Genomic DNA, 20540 nt, shown 5'->3' on the forward strand with positions numbered 1-20540 from the left:
TTATATGTAAAAGATATTTTAAAATGCACTATCACTTTCTTTAAAAATAAGTAGTGCAGAGTAATAATAGCCCCACCCAGGGTTAATTTCAGTGCTGTTGCTTAAAGTTAGCTTTTTAATAAGTTAGTTTTCAAATTGGCATAGATAGGGAAACAGCTGTGTAAAGAACACTGCATTTGGAGTCAGCAGACCTGAATTAAAATTCCAATCTTTGTCTCTTACCATCTATATGATGTGATATAAATCATTGAAACCTTTTCTGATCCATGCATATACTATCTACCAAGTAGGAAGAATAAAACCGGACAGTCAGGTGATGCAGTGGATAAAACACCTGGCCTAGAGCCATTAGGACATGAGTTCAAATCCAGTTCACAGACACTTACTAGCTGTGTGACCCTGAGCACACAGCTGTTTGTCTCAGTTTTCTGATCTGCAAATAGGGATAGTAATGGCACATATTTTCCAGTGCTGTGAGGATCAAATGAGATAATATTTGTAAAAAACAGCCCAGTTCCTGGCACATAGTAGGTGGAATATAAATGTTAGCTGCTATTATTATTTGATTTACCTGTTTTACAAATATCTTGTGAAGATTAAATGAGATAACGTACATAAGGTCCTTGAGGGCAAGGACTTTGATTTTTATTTTTGTACCTTCAGAACCTAGAACAATAATAGGTGTTTAACAGATGCTTATTGAATTGCGTTGTCATAGAGATCTCTACTTTGTTGTTAAGTTTTGAGTGATGGTTAAAGATGAGACTTTCATTGAAACTTCTGATGTTAATATAGTATGTTGATTACCTTTCCTGATACTCTGAAACTTCTCATTATAGAAAAGTAGAATGTGAACCTGAGATGTCTTCAATTACATATTCAACTTACCGGGGTCCCAGACAGATTTTGAAAATTTTGAAGAATCAGACCAAATTAGAGACTTTGACTTCTGTACAAAGAACAGATGAAACTTCTGATTCTAGTGCAGATACTCAAACTGGAACTGGAAGTGAGTCTGAGGCTGTCACCTCTCCAGATTCACCAGTCAAGAACAACACACATCTGCCCAAAGGCCCTTTAAAAGATGCCATTTTAAATAACAGTAATTATAAGGAATCTATATTACATAGGCCATCATTATTAAATAGACCATCATCATCTACTGAAACTCTCTCTAGTTCTGTAGTTGAATCCTGTTATAATAATCCTTTAAATTATGTGCCAGTTTATGAAATAGACAATGATATGAAAGGATCATTGTTATTCGGGAATGATACCAAAGACCCTAGAAATCCTGCTTTTCAGAGGATAGTGAATCCAAAACCTACTTTCGAAAACAACTTTTTGAAGAATGATAGAGCATCAGAGCAAAGAGGAGAACATTTTCAAGCCCCAAGTGTAGTGCTTTCTGACCTGAATATAGATTTAAGTAGTAGAGAATCTGAGATAGTCAAACATGAACGTGAAGATTTGCCAAGTCCAAATAAAACAACTTTATATGGTGAATTGGGACTGCCAGAGAGTAAGTGTTCAGTATCTTATCATTTTGGCAGCATTGTTCTTCATCATCAAGCTGAAACAGATACAGAACATATGAATGAAGAAAACAGGACAGTTATTCAAGACTCACAAATAAATATGCAAGCAAAAGAGAACACGAAGGAAAAAGAAATCTCCTCAACTACTGGACTCTTATCCTCAGCTAACATATTACATGCAAAAAATGAAGTGGTTGGATCTTTACCAAAAGATACTGATTATAGCCTTACAACAAAAAACTTTGATTCTGGGCCGTCAGATAAAGTATCTCAAGGCACTATAATAATTCAAAATGAGCATCCCTCTATAAAATCTGTTAATGAGGCAGAAAAGGTAGATTGTATACAAAATAGCATAAGACCTGGATTGAAATTTGAAGTAAATGGAAACCACATTTCAGTCTCTTCCTTTGAATCTGAGAATCTTGAACTGACCAAAGTCTTACCTGGGTCTTCAGATGTTAACAATGAAACAATATCTCTGATTCTTGAAAGTGAAAAGGCTGATTTTCATGATTCACCTCCTACCTTTGACTTCAAAGGTAGCATCTTTAGAAAGTAAAAACTCCAGTTTTAAAGAATATGAGTCTTCCTACAGAGCATGAACAAAACAAAATTGTTCATTCCACAACACTTAAGGAGATTGATCTAGTGCTTCCTGATTTTGATTCCAAAGAGATTTACCAAGCTGAGATTTCTCCATCTGACTCTGAGTTTAAAGACAAGCACCTTAAGGCAACATCACAAAGTAATTATAGATCTCAAAGTGAAGCCCTGAGTGTTCTTGAGAGTAGTGTAGCAGAGGACTTACTTCATGGCTATGACAGTAAAGTCACAGGGTCAGTGACATATGAAGAGAACAAAATTTCTTTTGGTCCTTATGAACCTAGAGACATTGATGGCACGAAAATAATTTCTGATAAATCTGGAATAGGGCTCAGCTCCTCTGATGCATTACCTAAATCCCAAGAAGATGATGACACCTTAAAGTTTCTCGGTTCTGATATCAGTGTGGCAAAAATCACTTCTGAATTAAAAGCCAAAAGTTCTCTTGAAGTTTCCTCTACACTGAGAGCAGAGGAAACAGCTTCATTTCAGAGACATTACAAAAAAAATAATTTATTAGGTGACAATTCCACCAGTAAGCCTGAAGAAGCTAACATGTTAATTAATTCATCTAAACCCAAAGATGATTTTGAAATTTTGAAAGTTACTACGGAACTTTCACATGAAGATACCTCCTTAGTTATGATGATGTCCACTAATAGCAGCCATTGGGAATTTGAAAAAGCTAACCAGACAGGAGCAGGAATGACCTTGTGTCATAGACATGACAAAGATGTACCTAAGATTCATATGGGAAAGGGAGGTCCCAATTATGTAACTGCTGCTGTGCTGAAAAATGCTGTGGAAGCTGATGCTGAAACAGTTGCTAGTGTTACAGTGTCAGTTAACAGCTCAAGCCAACAGTGTTCTGAAGCATCAGCTGAGGACACAGGAACAAGGAAAAGAGCACATGACAGACCTCTGAACTCCAACACTGATTTGGCTAAAACGGCTGAGAAGTTGGTTGGTATAATTTTGGACTCTGTCAGGCAAAAAATAAAGTCCACACATATAGGAGTTAACTACCAGGATTGTCATGGAGTTGCCCTGAAAGAAGAGGCCACTGGGAAAAAAACATCAGAAGAAAAAGAAAAGACATTGATTCAGCTACCAGACCATGAGCACAGTGTTAAAGATGTGTCAGAAGACAAAAGAGAAGAAAAGGCCTGTGTTTTAACTACTGTTGGTGAGAGGAATCTCCCTGTTGATATTGGTAAAATGGATATGTCTAATTTATTAATAATCAAAGCAAGGGAATTGGTCAATGAGGTTATTCATGGTGCCCAACAAAAACTGATAGATGGTCATTACAGAAAAACTAAGCCCAGGAACCATACCAGAAGTACTGAAAAGGCCCATGCCACAAAGATTCTGAGCAATGATATCATTAAGCCACATTATATAGCTAAAGGATTCTTGGCTTCAGAGCAGTCAGAATCCCAAAGTATAACTAAACTTAGTGAAAATAAAGAATCAAAAAGTCTTTTGGCTAAAAGTAATTTAAATAATGACACTGATTCAACTAAAGGAAGAAAAATAGTGCCTTACCAAAAAACCTTTTATGCTGGAAATGGATTTGATGAACAATCTGCTAGTGTAGAGTTGCCAAAATTAGATGTTTCACTATCAGAGAACATATCCCATGAAGATTTAGATTATAAAGGTATGCCATTAACCTGTAACAAGGAAGAAAGTGAAGCAAAGGCACCGTCCCATATAGAGAGTGTGATTAACCACAAAACTCAGACAGAAGATACTGGAGCAGTTGTCTTAAATTTCAAGTGGCCCCCTTTCATTAATGATGAAGTATATGCTCATTTACCTAGCACATCCAAAAACAGCTTTTCTGATAGTCTTGTATGTATTAATGAAAAATGCCTACCAGGACACAGTAATAAATCACTGCCTATTGCTGGGTTAGAGATGGGAAAAGTATACAGAAAAGATGCTGAATTTAATATAGGCAAAATTGAGATGGCACCACCCATGTTAGAAACGGGAAAGGTATATGAGAAAAGTACTGAATTAAATGTAGGAAAAAATGAGCTGATGCCCTCAATGTTAGAAATGGGGAAAACATACAAAATGGATGCTAAATTAAATGCTGGAGAAAATGAGTTGATGCCCTCGGTTTTAGAAATGGGGAAATCATGTGGAAGAAGTGAATTAAATATTACAAAACTAGAAAGTACACCTGACAGTTTCAAAATGGGAAAACCATTTCAAAGGAACACTGGTGAAATGACACCTGTCATTATAGAAATGGAAAAGGCATTTGAAAAGGATATTGAAGGGAATGTTGGAAAACCTACAATGATATCTGCCGAGTTAAAAATGGAAAAAACACACAGAGATGATATTGAGTTGAATATTACACAAGCTGATTCAGCAAAACCCACTATCTTAGAAATAGCAAACATGAATCAAAAGACAGCTGAAGGGAATATTGGGGAAAGTAAAGAGATACCTGCCGTGTTTGAAGTGGAAAAAGTGTACCAAATGGATACTGAAGAGAATTTTGGAAAAACTGAAACGAGACCTATAGAAACAAAGAAAAGTGTGGTGCTATATGACAACAAAGCTAAGTCACAGTTTGAGGGATATGAATTACCTATATTGAGTAAAGGTTGTGAAGGAAACATTGGCTTTATGACACCAGATTTTTTACCTGAACATTCCAAACTAAGGACAGAAAAGAATATGTGTATGACTGCAGTGTGTGGGAAAGAAAGAGGTCTAGATTATGACTTTGCAAATGAACAGTCATGTCTAGCTTTTATGCCACAAGATGAGCAAGGTAACTCTTCCTTCACCATTTTGTATGAAGAACCCCTTCAAGATGAGGGTCAGTATTTATCTGCCAAAGAAGGAGCACATTCCTTGGTGTTTCCTGACGAGTCTACCAGTGGGCTTCCACATGTTCTGGTATGTGAAAGGTCTGAAAGTAGAACTGACCTTGTTCATCACTTTGAAAAGGAGAGTAAATCCAGTGAGATGTTTGATAGTGACAGTTCTGAAACGTTCTTATCAGTAGAGGCAAAAAGATACAAAGTCTATCCCTTAGCCTTATCTCCTATTTATGAAGATGACAGCTCTCAGGAAGATATCCTATCCAATGAAGTCTCACCAGGTCACCGTGGATCTAGTGCAAAATCAAGAGATGGTGCTAGTCAACCCTCCTCTGTGTTGTCCCTTCTTCAATCAGTGTCAGAGCGTTTAAGGATGAATTTTGATGATGGAGAAAAGCTTGAGACAGAGGAAGAAGTAGTGGATGAGGATGAGGAGGGACCACGACATAAAGAGATTATTCTAAAAACTGGAAAGAGAGAACATGTTACTTTTCAACTTACAGATTGTTCAACTATAGTTTATCAAGGAGAGGACCAAGAAGGAACTAGATCTTCCAAAATGCCACTTTTTCTTTCAAATGAACCTACTACCTTTAATCAGCCAGCTGTCCTGTGGCAAGACAGGTCCTTACTTTACCATGCACCAGGTCCTTTTCTTCAAAAGTCTGACCTCAGTTCTAAATTACATTCATCTTTCAAGAGTGTCTATAATCAGTATTTACAAACTACTAAAACCTTATTGCCTGAGAAAGGATCCAAGTTTGGAGGTAATCTTCAGGAACCAGTCTCCAAATTAAGTGCTTGTCCAGAGGTAAGTTATTTTACTTGAATATTTAATTGAAAAATATGTGTGATAAATGATAGTTTTTGATAGTGATACAATCTAAGGGACCATATTCAAATATTTGATAAGTACTCTGATGAGCTGTATTCAATGGATTTTTTTGTTATTTTAAAGTAGCATTAGGAGAGGCAACATAATATAGTGAATAGACTAGACCTGGGTATTAGAAAGACTTGTGTTCAATTTCTTCTTCTGACACACACTTGCTGTGTGACTGTACAAGTCATCTAACTTCTCTGAGCCTTAGGAACTCTCTAAAATTATAATTTGCTGTTCTGCATTGGAAGAGAGTTTCCTTACTTGGATTTCTCAGCAGTAATAAAGGTTTGCATTTTTTTTTTAAAAAGTAGCCTTAGAGATAGTGATCTCTTAAACTGTACATTTATTTATCTTCGTGGAATTTTGGTTGCATTATTATTATATTAAACAAAGAGAATCCCCCAGTTAATTAATACTGATGCTGAAATACTAAGAAGCAGTTTATTTGTATACTTCTTTGCTGATATTTAATTTTAAACCACTTTAATTGAGATATTTTGACGTTTTCAAGACATAGCATCTGGAAAGTTGCTACTTTTTGTTGCATATATCTATACTTATTTATGTTTGTGTCCTGAAAACATATATGTATACAGTAGTATTTTAAAATGTTTGCTTATGAGGACCTCAAACTCTGAACATCTCCTAGGTCATAAAAGAATTAGTGTTTTTATTCTGTTCTATTTTTTCCTCGCATAAAAATACATATTCAAATTAAGAATAAAGAGTAAACATGAATTAGTTTCCTGTTAGCTTTTTTTTATCAGTAGCTTTTTTTTTTCCTACCACTGTTTTCATTCCTGGAGTTTAAACAAAGAACACAGTAAAATATATGACTGCTTATGCATGCAGATAATGCATAAAACATTAAGACAGTTCTGATAATTCAGACAAGAAACAGATGACTGGGGAGAAATCTTATTTTTTACTCATAAATAACTGCCTACCTTTTTACACCCACTTACTCACATGGAAAGTTTATGTTATACAAAGCAGGGTAGAAAGAAGCGTAGGACAGTTAAAAGAAATATAGCTGAAAGTGGGTTTGGAACTCCTGCTTTTCAGTTAGAAAAATATTTTATGAATGCACTCTTCTCCTTCATTTAAATATACTCATTGCTTCTTTGGATAAACTGTTCTGTGTAGGGCTTTTGTTTTCTTTTGTTTTTACAGTATTTGAGATGCTGCAACTTTTATTAGGATTGCCACAGTCTTTATTTCTGTTTTCCTGTGTTGGTCAGACATTGTGAAGAATAATGCTTTAAAATCAGCCAAAAAATGTAATGTAAAACAGTTTTTTAAGTTCAGAACTTGAAAATTATGTTATCTAATTAGCTCTTCCTTGGATACTGATTTTTTCTGTTTTTATAATTTCAGAATCCCATTGATAAGCAAAGCCTGAGAAGTAACCCTAGACCTGGAAAGGTAAAGATAATTGTTTTCTGTAGATCCATGTGAAGGGAGAGAGGAAGAAGAGGTATTCTTTGGGGACAGGAAAAAAGCACTTTTAAATTGTATTTTAAATGACTTAGAATATAAAGTTTTTATTTTGCCATAGGTTGGTATCTACACTAGTTAATTGTTTTTGTGTGTTTAGAAACAATTTTTAGCACATATTTTATTTTTTTCTGAAAGTCAAATGCATTTTTTAGATTAGTCATTATATATTTTCAGATGGTCATCTATGACCTTCATGGAAGCAAATATAAACAAGAGATTTACAATAGCGTTCTTGATGCTACATCATGGACTTTTCCAAATGGAGCATTCATCAGAGTTGTAAGAGGATGGTAAGTAATTCTCATCTGAATTTTTTAAAGTCTGTTTTCTGAAGTTGCGTACATTTTTCCTTACATCTGTTTTCTATCTATACAGGCATATCCCCTTTCTCACAATTTCTTTGATACAAGAAAACATTTTAATTAGGCTTCTATGATGGGGTGGATATTCTTTTCCTTTTCTTTTTGGTGTAAAAGGTAAACTAATTCAGCTACCTTGATAAAGCCATGCTGCCATCTATATATAAGAACTTACATGCATGTAGTTATTCTTTAAAGTTTACACATTCCTTTACATGCATTATTATCTCATTTGATCCTGAGAACAACTTGTGAGATGGTGCTGTTATTTCTCCCATTTTACAGATTAGGAACTTGTTATTTATAGAAATGAGGTGACGTATCCATGCTTACACTGCTAGTTGATGTTTGAATGTAGGTCTTCTTTACTCTTAAGTCACATTTATACGCCAATCCAATATGTCAATCAGTAGAGTATCATAACCAGTTCTTCTGGTTATGTTTTCATGGTATTATTTCATTAACCAAGTAAAATTCTAATGTATCACCTTGGCCATTTCAACACACTCTTGAAAATGCCTGCAAAAATAGTGAGATGTTCAGAAATGGGGAGGCCAAAAAATTGCTCAATGTAGTTTGTGTAGCTCAAATGTCCCTTGATGGTTAAGCTTTGTGAAGTGGAAGGGTAATAGAAAGCCTCGTTTTTTTTTCTTTTTTCTTTTGGTCAGTTATTACTATGGAATGAAAATTTTCACATGGATTTACTAAAACTAGTAGAAGCCAAGAATGTCACAGAAAATTTTTAGTCTGTCTTATTAGTATTGATAATATTGCACTTTAATAATGTGTCTGCCTTGTCATTGAAAAAAATCAAAATTTATCATTGGCTTTATCATATGTAATACATATCAGCTGTTAAAGTTGGGTTGTGGTTTTGTGTGCCCTCAGAATGAATGTGCATACATGTATATGTTTGTGTGTGTAAATATACATATGCTCGAATACATGTTTATGTCACAGACTTGGCAAAAAACTTTTTCCTTTCCAAATTCCCTGTGTTTCCATTCTTTTTTTTTTCTTAGAACAGTCTCATTGGGTAAAGATTTTAAAATATATCCTTGTTAGAAGCAGGATTTTATACTTGTCACAGATAAAGGTAAACCCAATAAACATTTAAGGAAATCAGACATACTATGACTTATAATAATATCCTTATGTCTCTATCTAATATCTTAAAACAAATTATCTGTACCTTGATTTTTGTTGCTGTTACTTTAGCTGGATTTTATATGAAAAACCACATTTCCAAGGTCATAAATGTGTTTTAGAAGAAGGAGAAAAAGTGCTCTATCGAGACTGGATTTTTCGGAGTAAAAAGCACCAAACAAGAAACTTTGTGATTGGCTCTATCAAGAGACTATTAAAGGTATCAAAAGTGCTTTTGTTTTTTTATCTTCAGTGTTTTGGAGGGGGTCTAGTTATAGCATACTTGCATTTTTAAAAAATGTTAATACTTGATACTAATGGTGCTAATCTAATTGCTAGTTTAGTTTTTTTCCTTTAATCATTTGTGCTTGAAGAGGTGGCTTTTGATGTTGCATTTTTAAATGTATTGTAAATTATTCAGAGAAAAGGAAAAATAGGGATTTTTTGTTATCTATTTGGAAAACACTAAAAATTACCCATAGTATGCTTCAGTGGGTGAGTAGTGTCTCTACAATAGAATTATTTGTGGGGGTTTTCCATCGTTTGATTTTTTTTCTTTTATGTGAAAGGAATATTATATTTAGGGACATTGAGACAAATCTGAGCTTTTCTTAAAAAAAATAAACATGTCTAAAAGGCTTGACTGGAAGAAAAAAAACATATGATAACTGAAATGAAGATAATCAGGTAGGAAAAAAGGGAAAAACAAAACACAAAGTATAAAAAATTGTATCCCTTATATATGTGTATGCATATGTATGTACATATATGTATATACATACACATGTTTATGTATACATACAAACCTTCAGATTTATCATACACATTATTTTTGTCCCACCTCATTATTGTAGAATGGTTCAAAAATACTGTTATCAGTTATTTAGGGAGAAGATATGGGAATGTCCCAAAACCTCACAGCCACGTCATATTACTTTTGAGGTAGACAGATATATCCTTTGAAGCAGTTACAATGAATTCAATATTTCTTGACTGGCATTTCCCATGATACCCATTCTTACTCTAATTTTTTCATCTTGCATGTTTTGTTTTTCCTTTTTTTCCTATCTGATTATCTGCATTTCACTTATTTTTTTTTCTTCTAGTCATAGTCCTTTGTTCTTAATAGTTACTACTTAATACCTTCAAAACTGGACTTTCACTTTGCAGGTTAGGCTTTGTTTCCCCAAAAATGTCAGTCAGTAAACATTTATTAAACACATACTAAAGGCAAAGCATTTTCCTGAGCACTTGAGATACAAAGAAAGAAAAAGACAGCTCCTCATCAAGGAGTTCATAGGCTGATGGTGGGCAACATGCAAACAATTGTGTACAGACAAGCTATATATGGGATAAAGTGGAGATAATCAAAGGGAAGGAAGTAGAATTAAATGGGGATGTTCTGGAAGTGGGATTTTAGGTGGGAATTGAAAGAAGCCAGGAACACAGGAGACAGTAATGAGAAAGAAAATTCCAGACATGAAAGACAGCCATTGAAAATGCCTGGAGTGAGAAGATGGAGTGTCACTGTGCAAGGAACATTAAGGAACCAATTGTTAACCAATCACAGAGTATTTGAGAGAAGTAAGGTATAGGAAGATTGGAAGTGGGCCAGAGTGAAGGGATTTCAGTGCCAGGGATTTCTTATTTTATCCTGGAGGTCAGTGGGGTCAAACTTAAATAGACAAGAGAATCATTAATTAGTACCTAAGGATTTCTGCCAGCTGTGTGTTGACTCAGTTTTGAAATATTATCTGTTTGTTATATTTTTATTATTTGTTAAATATTTGCCAATTACATTTTAATCTGGTTTGGGTTTAACTGGGGAGTGTTGTTGACTGTGTGGTTTGATACCTTTGCTGGTAGGGAACCCTTAGAATTTATTTAGGGAAAGGGTGAAATGGTCAAACCTGTTCTTTTAAAATATCATTGATAATTAAATAGAGGATGGGGGTGGAGTGGGGAGAGACTTGTGGCTGGGACAACAACAGGCTATTGTAATAGTCCAAGCTTGAGGTGATGAGGGTCAACACCAGGGTGATGACATTAGTATCAGAGGAGAGAAGGGTGGGGGGAGGGAGTGTATAGGAAGTGTTACAAAGATGGAAAAGACAGGACTTAACAACTTATTGCATGTGGAATGAGAGAGTGAGGAGTCAAGAATGACTTCTAGGTTGTGAGCTGGATGGGAGGATGGTGGTACCTTCAGCAGTAATAGGGAAATTAGGAAAGGGGGAAAATAATGAGATCAGTTTTGGACATGTTGGATTTATGATGTCTATTGGATATCTGCTTTGAAATTTCTAGTAGGAAGTTGGAGCAGAGAGGTTAAGAATAGATAAGTAGATTTGAGGATCATCAGCATAGAGATGATAATTGAATCTACAGGAGAAGTGTAAGAGTGACAAAATGCATTATCCTAGCACTATTTAGCAGTGTCTCCAATTCTGGTCTTGTTTTAAAAAAATGATTGTAGAGAGTTATTTCAAGATAGCTGCAGTGCATAATTTTATCAGCATCTTGGATTAAAGCATAAAAGGCATGATGGTTAGAATTGCATATGACATAGATCTGGGGGTAATATCTAACATGTCATTTGAGTCAGGATCCAAAGATTATGAACTAAAACAATGGACCAGATCTAAATAGATAAAACTGTATTAGAGATAAAGGTAAAAGTTCTTTGCTGTTGTTTAGTTGTTTCAGTTGTGTCTGACTCTTTGTGATCCCATTTGGGGTTTTCTTGGCAAAGATACTGGAGTGGTTTGCCATTTCCTTCTCGAGACAAGGAAACTGAGGCAAACAGGGTTAAGTGACTTGCCCAGGGTTATATAGCTAGTATGTGTCTGAGCCAGATTTTAACTTAGGAAGATTGAATCTTCTTGACTCCCAGATCAGCACTCTAGTCACTGAGCCACCCAGCTACCCTGTAAAATTCTATATTTGTGAAAAAAAAAATCAAGTTCCCGGATAAGAGGAGGCATGGCTAGATAACAGTTTGAAAAAGATCTGGAGAATTTTTTTAAGGCATTTGGGGTTAAGTGACTTGCCCAGGGTCACACAGCTAGTGCCATGTGTTTGATCTGAGGCTGGATTTGAACTCAGGTCCTCCTGACTTCAGGGCCAGTGCTCTAGCCATTGTGCCACCTAGCTGCCCTTGGAGATTTTAATGACCTGTAAATTCAATATCAGTTATCAGTAAATTCAATATCAGTTAACCAAAAATAGCTAATTCTATTCTAGACTTTATTTAGTGGTATAACGCCATGGGAACATAGATTTAGAGTTGAAAGAGATTGACTTCCACTTCTTCATTTACAGATAAGGAGGAAATTAATTGACTTGCCCAGGGTCATACAACTTGTCTTTCTGGCCCTGAATCCAGTACTTCATCCACCATACTGCATCCCAAATGAAGGAGGTGATAGCTTCCAGAAGACAGAACTTGCATTCTATGTTAATTTTCATTTGGAATATTGTGTTAAATTTTGGGTACCACATTTTAGTAACCAAGTTAATATTTGGATTATAGCCAGAAGGGGACAAACAGTTTTAAGAAGAGAATTGGAGATCATAACATATAAGGATAAATTGAAAGAACTGGGCATGTTGGGTAAAGAAAAGAAGACTTGGAGGACATGATAATTGTCTTCAGGTGTTTATTTGAAGGGCTTTTATGTGGGAGGCGGAATTAGACTTGTACTTGTCCCCAGAGGCCAATACAGTTAATAGAAGTTGCAAAGCAAAAGATTGAGGTTTGATGTAAGGAAAACTTACTAACAATTAGGGCTATCAAAATGTGGCCTACATTTGTAAGGGAGCGTGGGATTCCTCCTCATTGGTCTTCTAGTAGATTATCTGATGACTTGTGGATAGTGTTGTAGAGATACCTCTAGGTTAGTTTTGGGTTGACCTATAAAGTTTGAAAGATCCTTTCAGACCCTGAAATTTTCTGATTTAGTACTGAAGTGGTTTTGTTTCACAGGATTCAGTCCTCAGGCTGCTTATATTTTTATGTTGAATTAGCACTATCTACACTGTTATAGTAAAAAAAGAAAAAAGTTCTATTGGTCACAAGGCAATTGTGGAAGGAGGGTGTAAGGATGCATCAGCATAAGTTCACCACCACTGCTGAAAAAATACAAAGGTCCTATCCATGGTGGATTAATGTCATTAGACTTAGCACCACCTCTCAGGGTTGTTGTGACGATCAAATGAGATAGTGCCTGGAATATATTAGACACTATGTAAATACTTATTCTCTTCTCCTAATAGTATTAGTAGAAAGCTTAAAAAGGGGGGGGAAAGCTTCCTCGCCGTTACCCTCTGTGTATAAATAGAATCACATAACGATTATAAAGCAAAGTAAGCCTTTTCTTATTTAGCAGTAAAGTGAGATAAAAGATCGGTAGATTAAGCTTTTAGAAAAAGTGGCTAAGAACAAAATTGATGTGAACGATTAACTGTTTTTATGGGTTCTATTCATTTTAATCCTGACAACCCCTCACTCTTTTTGCATTATGCTGTTTTGCTTTATGCAGTTCAGATGAGCCCCCTCTCCAAAAAGAACATGAACAAACACTGTTGGAATAGTATAATACAAAGGAAACTTAGTTACTGTATCACTGACCTCTGGGGAGATATTAAAGTAGCTGTGTTTTCAATAGTATTACTAGCTGTCTGTTGTGATATGAATAACTAACAAAAGAAACTTCTATAGCAACAGGTGGAGATATAGTTTATTTTTGTTTGTTGTATGAACTGAATTAGATTAGAGCCTTCCAAGGGAAGGAAATACTCTTTATAATTTAAAGAATACTTTTGTAGGTTGGGCATTGTTAATATATTGTAATTTAACAAACAGCTTTCAGGAGGGAAAAATGGAAATTTAACTTTGCTTGGGTTTCTGTTCTCCACAGGATCATAGGATCATAGATTTTGAGATGGAAGGGGCATTAGAGACCACTGAGAAACTATTTTCTAGAGATTATGATTAAAAAAAAATAAAACATTTGGGAGAAGCATGAGAAAGTTCAGGGAACTGTGAAGTGAAGTGAAACTCAAAACTTTTTGTTGATGTAACCCAATAAAAACTTATTATTTGCTTTCCAGTAAGTGTCCTTATAAAACTTACTGCTGTCAGCTGTTTTTGAAACTTCATAGGTCAGAATTATGCTGCTGAATGATTAGTTGTATAATCATTTAGACTATATTTATTGAATAAATTCTCCATTTCTAGTTCTATGCTAGAACTGTTTTATGTAATACAAAAAAGTATGACATATTCCCTATAGCCTCAAGTATATTATATTCTAATTGGTTAGACAAGACTAATACAAAGGAAATAGAACAAAATAATATGTAATTAAATGCTATATGGTATGGGACAAAATAAAAATGCTATAAAAGATCAAAGAAATGAGAAAGATCACTGAGGGCAGGGAAAGTCATGGAGGGGTGTGATATACATACGTGTGTGTGTGTGTGTGTGTGTGGTGTAAAATGAACAAATGTTTGGAGGTAGAAATGAAAAATTTTTTGGTTTTAGGCTCCCTTTCTACTCTATAAAAAAGTTATTGAGAAGCCTCCCTAAGAGCTTTTGTTTGTGTGGGTTTTATCTGTTGATATTTACTATATTGGAAATGAAAACATCTTAATATTATTATGAAAATAGTTTTGATCTCATGGACCTCTTGAAAGGTTCTCAGACCACACTTTGAGATCCTTGGAATATGGTATGTTAAGGGAACCAAAAGGAGCCCAATAAATTGGAGGAAAATTGGAAAGTAAGTCTGGATGGTTAGCTTTGAAACCAAATTGCATGGAGGGCCTTGGTAGCTTAGCAAAGGAATTTATATTTCAGCATGATAGATGATAAGAAGCTGTTAGCAGGAATTTTGAGCAGAGAAGTGACAATATGGAAACTATTCTGTGAAGTTTAAATTTGTAGTGGTATGTAAGATGCATTTGAGTGGGAAAAAGCCAAGGGCTGAAGCTTCTCCAGGAATCTAAGCATGAGATATTGACAGTAGTGATAGTATGGATGGAAAGAGAGCAGTAGTGTTTTGAAGGAAGAAACAAAAGAATTACTGAATGATAGAACATATAAATGAGAGTAAAATAGTTGGGGAATAAAAATATGATAATTTTGGGGGAACAAAACCATCTAAATTTTGAATAGAGGACAAAATAGCACTTTCTAAAAAAGTTTTCCATTTATTATTAAAGAATGAAAAAATCTAGCTAAATCAAGGTACTGCCCCAAATCCATAGTTCCTACCAAATAAAGTAATGTATATTCAAACAAATTTGCTTTTCTCTCACCTATAATTAATACATTTTGGAGCATTCTAACATAGAATTGCCTCCACGAGGTTAATTTTAATTACTTCTTGCCTTATACTACTGCTGCTTAGGAAAACCAGCCCACCTAAAGTTAGTTGGCATTCAGATAATCCAGTGACTGAATATTCCTGAATTTCACCAAAATTTATATTGAATAAGCTCTATTTTGTAACATAGCTATTCTGAATATGTGATTGGTTATACAAGATGGCTAATGATACTGAAAAGATACACACACACACACACACACACACATATATATATATATACACATACACATACGTAGTTAGTATGCTTCTATGGTTTGGTGGTGTACTGAACAACTCTAGATAACTTTCATAAATCAGTTATCTTTTTTTTCAGGACTGCAGTGTTCCAGAAATAGAACTTTGCCCACAGTCCGATGCAGCATGTTGCCCTGTCTATATACAAATATCAGTTGCCAACTTAGAAGAACTTAATTTACCAAGATCAGTGTCACTTGCTGTGAAGGCAGGAGTGTAAGTATTCATGTACCTTCATAATGGTAACTTTGGGAATAAGAGAGAGATAAAAATCCAGCCTTAAGTAAGCAAGAAGTTACATAGACTTGTCTGCGATATAGCCAGTTTTTTCAATCCACTTACCTGGCTAGTTGAGTGAGTCTTATTTCAACAGGTAAACTTAGCCTTTTAGTGACTTTGTTCACTGTCTTGGTGTTTATCACCCATAATTATAGAAATGTAACTTACAGGACATAGTCTTTTTTTTAACATATTTGTTTATTTTTAGTTTTCAACATACACTTCCATAAGATTTTACATTCCAAATTTTCTCTCCATCTCTCCTCCCCAACACATCCCAAGATAGTGTGCAATTTGATATAGGCTCTACATATACTTTCATATTAAACCTATTTTCGTATTAATCACATTGTAAAGAAGAATTACAGCCAATGGGAGGAACAGTGAGGAAGAAGAAACAAAAAAAGAGAGAGAGAGAGAAAGAACAAGTAATATGCTTTGATCTGCATTCAGGCTCCATAGTTCTTTTTCTGGATGTGGATAGCTTTTTCCATCCTGAGTCTTTTGGAGTAGGACATAGTCTATTAAAGAGAAGTGGTGGTAATAGTAGTAGTAGTGGTAGTAGTAGTAGTAGTAGTAGTAGTAGTAGTAGTAGTAGTAGTAGTAACTACTTTATATAGCATTTTGCAATTTGCAAAGTATATTCTTCACAATACAATTTTTTAAAAAACCTTCATTTTACTAATAAATTGAGGCTTGAAGAGGTGAAATGTTTGTTTATAGACACATAGCTATTAAATGGTACATCCAGGTCAAAGACTAGAAGTTTTCCCAATAAGTAAAGGAGTAAAGCAAGGAATGCACTCTTTCCTCACTGCTATTTGAAATAGAAATGTTAACAAATTAACAAGACAAGAGATCAGGGAAGGATGTATAGTTTTCCTAGACATTAAATTTAAGTGTATTGGCAGCAAGTGAAAATTGACCTGAAAACAGTTTCAGTGACATTCAGTAATAGTTTGTTATCTTGGAAGGAAGTCTCCGGGGACATGCCTTTAGGGATTTTTCCTTTACATACTACTGTTTATTAATGATTCAGATAAAGGCATTTGTCAAATTCATGGATCACTTAAGACATAAGGCAGGAAAGGATAGCTAATACAGTGCAGTTCAGAAAATTAGGCTGAATTTGAACAGATAAATTTAAGAAGAATAAATATAAAGTTAAGCCTGCATTTTTAAAAAATCACTTTCAGAAGTACAAAGTGATGAAGGTGTAGACAGACAAGACCCCAATTCATTTGGAAAGATCTTGGGATTTTAATGGACTTTAGGACCAGAATGATTTAAAAGTGAGATATGGAAGCCCAGAAAAGGGGTGGAGAGAGAGAGAGGAGGGAAACAAGTATCTGTTTTCAAATATTTGATGGGCTGTATAAGAAAGAGCAAGATAAGACTTGCTCTCCTTGGTTCCAGAGTGTGTACAGTGTTAATGTAAAGAAAAACTTATCAACAATCAGAGTGATCCAAAAATAAAGTAAACTTTCTTGGGAAGTAGTGGTTGTTTACTAGAATTCTTTAAAGAAAGGCTCCATAATTCCATATAGAGAATCTTGTAGAGGAAATAATTTTTCATGAAACAGTTAGACTAGATAACTTCCGGGGTCTGTTACACCTCCTAGAGCCTATGATTTTGATATGTTCGTTTTCATTTAAACTCTTTTAATTTTATGTTATATATAAAAATCTATTGTCTTCCCATATATATAAATACATTTTTTTTCTTTTTGGTAAGGCATGTGGGGTTAAGTGACTTGCCCAGGGTCACACAGCTAGTAAGTGTCAAGTGTCTGAGGCAGGATTTGAACTTAGGTCTTCTGACTCCTGGGCTGGTGCTTTGTCCACTATGCCACCTAGCTGCCCTCTTCCCTACTATATTTTAAGATCCTTATAGTCAGAGGCATGTCCGTTCTTTTATATATTTTATTCACTTAAAGAATATTTGAATCTAATTGAGTCAAATCCATTGAGTTCATGACTTGTGGCAGTAAAGGTGTCATCATTCCATACCTTTAGACCCTGTACCAGTTCTTAGTCTCCTAAAGCTGCTCAGTGTTGTAGTTCACAACTTGGAATAGTTGTGAGAATAGTTGACTCAAGATCTCTTCCTATGGACTTAACTTTTCTAGTTAGAAATGAGGAGTTTCTGGTTCAAACTAGGGCTTCCTCACATAGAGCTCAAAACTTTTAGGGAAGCTAAAAAAAGTGGTCCAATCTACCAGATTCCTTTACATTACTGGGTTTTAATAGAACTGGAACAGAATTTAGGGTTGATACTATTTCAAATATCGCACTTGAGGCAGAGAGCCAAGATGGCGGAGTTCTAGGAAGCAGTGTGTTGGGCTCTCAACACAAACTCATTCAGAGCTAAAAATACATATCAATATTTCCTGATGGGAAATCCAGGGAAAAAGTCATAGTGAGTTCTTTGTTCAGCCTAGCTTGGTATAGGGAGACAGTCAGTGAGGTTGTTGGAAATGGAAGACAGAGCTGGGCCAGAAGCATGCTTCTTAGATATAGAACTCCAGCACCTAGGAAGAGGGTGAGCACCAGGGAGAAAGAATTCATATTGGGGCAACCCCAGACCCATACTGAGGCACGTTGGTGAAAATAGGTGTTAATTAGAAGCTTTGTTGTCCACTATCCAGTCCAAGTAAGAGTGGATTCAGAAGCAATTTTATTCAGGAGAGTGGCACTACTATGTACTTAGATTGGGAGCAGTTTTATTGGTATCTGTCTTTAGCCAATTCCCATTTCAGATGATGTATGTTGATGAATCTATTAATGTTATAGCAATTCTTTTTTATATATGTATTCATCAGAAGTAAAGGAGCAAGGAATCTATCAGTCACCATTATTCTAGAGTTCTTTGTATATATCAAACCTGGGCCTTTTAGAGAGTTAGCCTGGGTTCAAGTGGAACTAACTAGTCAGCATTGCAAGAAATGATCAGAACTAGCTGATATTTCTAACGTGGACATATCTGTATTCAGTGAGTCTGTGAGAAAGGTGGGCTTGTAGTCAGGCACATTTGATATCAGTGGGGCCTGCAGTATGTCTCAGTATAAAAAACTGAGGCGTTGGGATGGCTGTGCTGAATAGAGGCTGTCATTCCAGGGCTAATATGACTGATTTTCAATTCATCTTGTGTATGATGTGGTAAGTTCTCTAATGCAGTCATTCCTAGCACTATAATTCAAACCTGAGCACTGATCAGGCTAATGCAGCATACACCAGGAAATTATGTGTAATAGCTGGCAAGTTAATGACAAACCCAGTGAAGGTGTTAGATAGCTATGTCAACGTTGATTTATTTAGTGTAATTATATTGTTTAGTTACATTCCTTTTGCCCCTATGTTATAGGTTTTTAATAAATACTTTTTATTAATTAATTGATAACTTTTACAGGACTAGGATTAAAAACTCTGAGGTATAAATGCTTACACTGGGAATTTAACAATTGATTCTTGAGAGACAGTTCAAGCTGGGTCCCAGCACACCCCTAAATTAATTTACTTATTTAGTGTCATACCAGTTGGACTGCCAGAGAACTACTTTAATAAGCTAGCAAAAAAAACAATAACAAAATTCATTTATGGGAACTAAAGGTCATTAGAATATCAACAGAGCCAGTGAAAAAAAATATGAAGGAAGGGGGCTTAGCAGTACCAGAACTAAGTATTTTGTCTTCTCTTTTAGTTGGCTTGCCTTCCCAGATGTTAATTTTAAGGGACAAGAGACAGTTCTGGAAGAAGGCCATGGACTATTTGAGATTTCATCATCTGAAATGAAATCACTGTATCCACTTCAAATGGTGAGCAGATTTAAATAATGCTTCATTTTCTCAAAGAGAATCTATGGCTCCAACATCCCTTTTCCTCTTCTCAGATCAAATAGAAGTCAATAGCTTATATTCTTCCTTGATTCTTCTGTAGTTTCAAAACTAAATATGCACAATATACAAATGACTAAAATATTAATATTAATAATTTGCATGTTTAAGTACCCACCTAATATGTATATTATATGATAGTGTAAGATAATTATGTAGTATCTTTCACACAGCAGACTTTTTTCTGTTTTAAATAGTATTTTATTTTTTCCCACAATTACAAATCAAGAAAATTTTTAGCATTCATTTTTATAAGATTTTGAGTTCCAAATTTTTCTCCCTCCTTCCTTCCCCTCCCTTCTTCTAAAATTGGTAGACACTTTGATATAGTTTATACATATGCCATTATGTAAAACATATATCCATATTCATCACAATTGTGGAAGAAAAAGATCAAAAGTAAAAAAACAAAAAACACGAAGAGAATAAAGTAAGTGAAAAAGATATGCTTCAGTCTGCATTCAGAGTCCATCAGTTCTTTTTCTGGATGTGGATAGCATTTTCCTTCGTGAGTCCTTTGTACTTGTCTTGGATCATTGTGTTGCTGAGAGAAGCTGAATCATTCATATTTGATCATCACATGATGTTGCTAATACTGTGTAAAGTGTTTTCCTGGTTCTGCTCATTTCATTTTGCATCAGTTTGTAAAAGTCTTTCCAGTTTTTCCTTTACTCTGTGTGTGTCTCCTGCATGTTTCTTGTAAGCAACATATTATAGGATACTGGATTTTTGATCCACTCTGCTATCTGCTTCCATTTTATGGGAGAGTTCATCCCATTCACATTCACCATTATGATTTCAATCTGTGCATTTCCCTCCATCCTATTCTTCCTTCTGTTTGTCCTCTCTTTCCATTCA

The 20540-nt window shown here is 35.1% G+C and overlaps 1 protein-coding gene across 1 annotated transcript in view; it reads left to right on the forward strand.

Annotated features, from left to right (window-relative positions):
* CRYBG3 (crystallin beta-gamma domain containing 3) overlaps positions 1 to 20540 on the forward strand; it is a 146285-nt gene that overhangs the window by 68204 nt on the left and 57541 nt on the right. Inside the window, 7 exon segments of the mRNA XM_020977949.2 lie at positions 840 to 2095; positions 2098 to 5804; positions 7254 to 7301; positions 7551 to 7666; positions 8954 to 9101; positions 15590 to 15726; positions 19490 to 19604. Of these exon segments, the coding sequence (XP_020833608.2) occupies positions 840 to 2095; positions 2098 to 5804; positions 7254 to 7301; positions 7551 to 7666; positions 8954 to 9101; positions 15590 to 15726; positions 19490 to 19604 (5527 nt within the window).

Source organism: Phascolarctos cinereus, unplaced genomic scaffold (genome assembly GCF_003287225.1).
Source record: "Phascolarctos cinereus isolate Bilbo 61053 unplaced genomic scaffold, phaCin_HiC Scaffold_725;HRSCAF=1366, whole genome shotgun sequence".
NCBI classification, from domain to species: Eukaryota; Metazoa; Chordata; class Mammalia; order Diprotodontia; family Phascolarctidae; genus Phascolarctos; species Phascolarctos cinereus.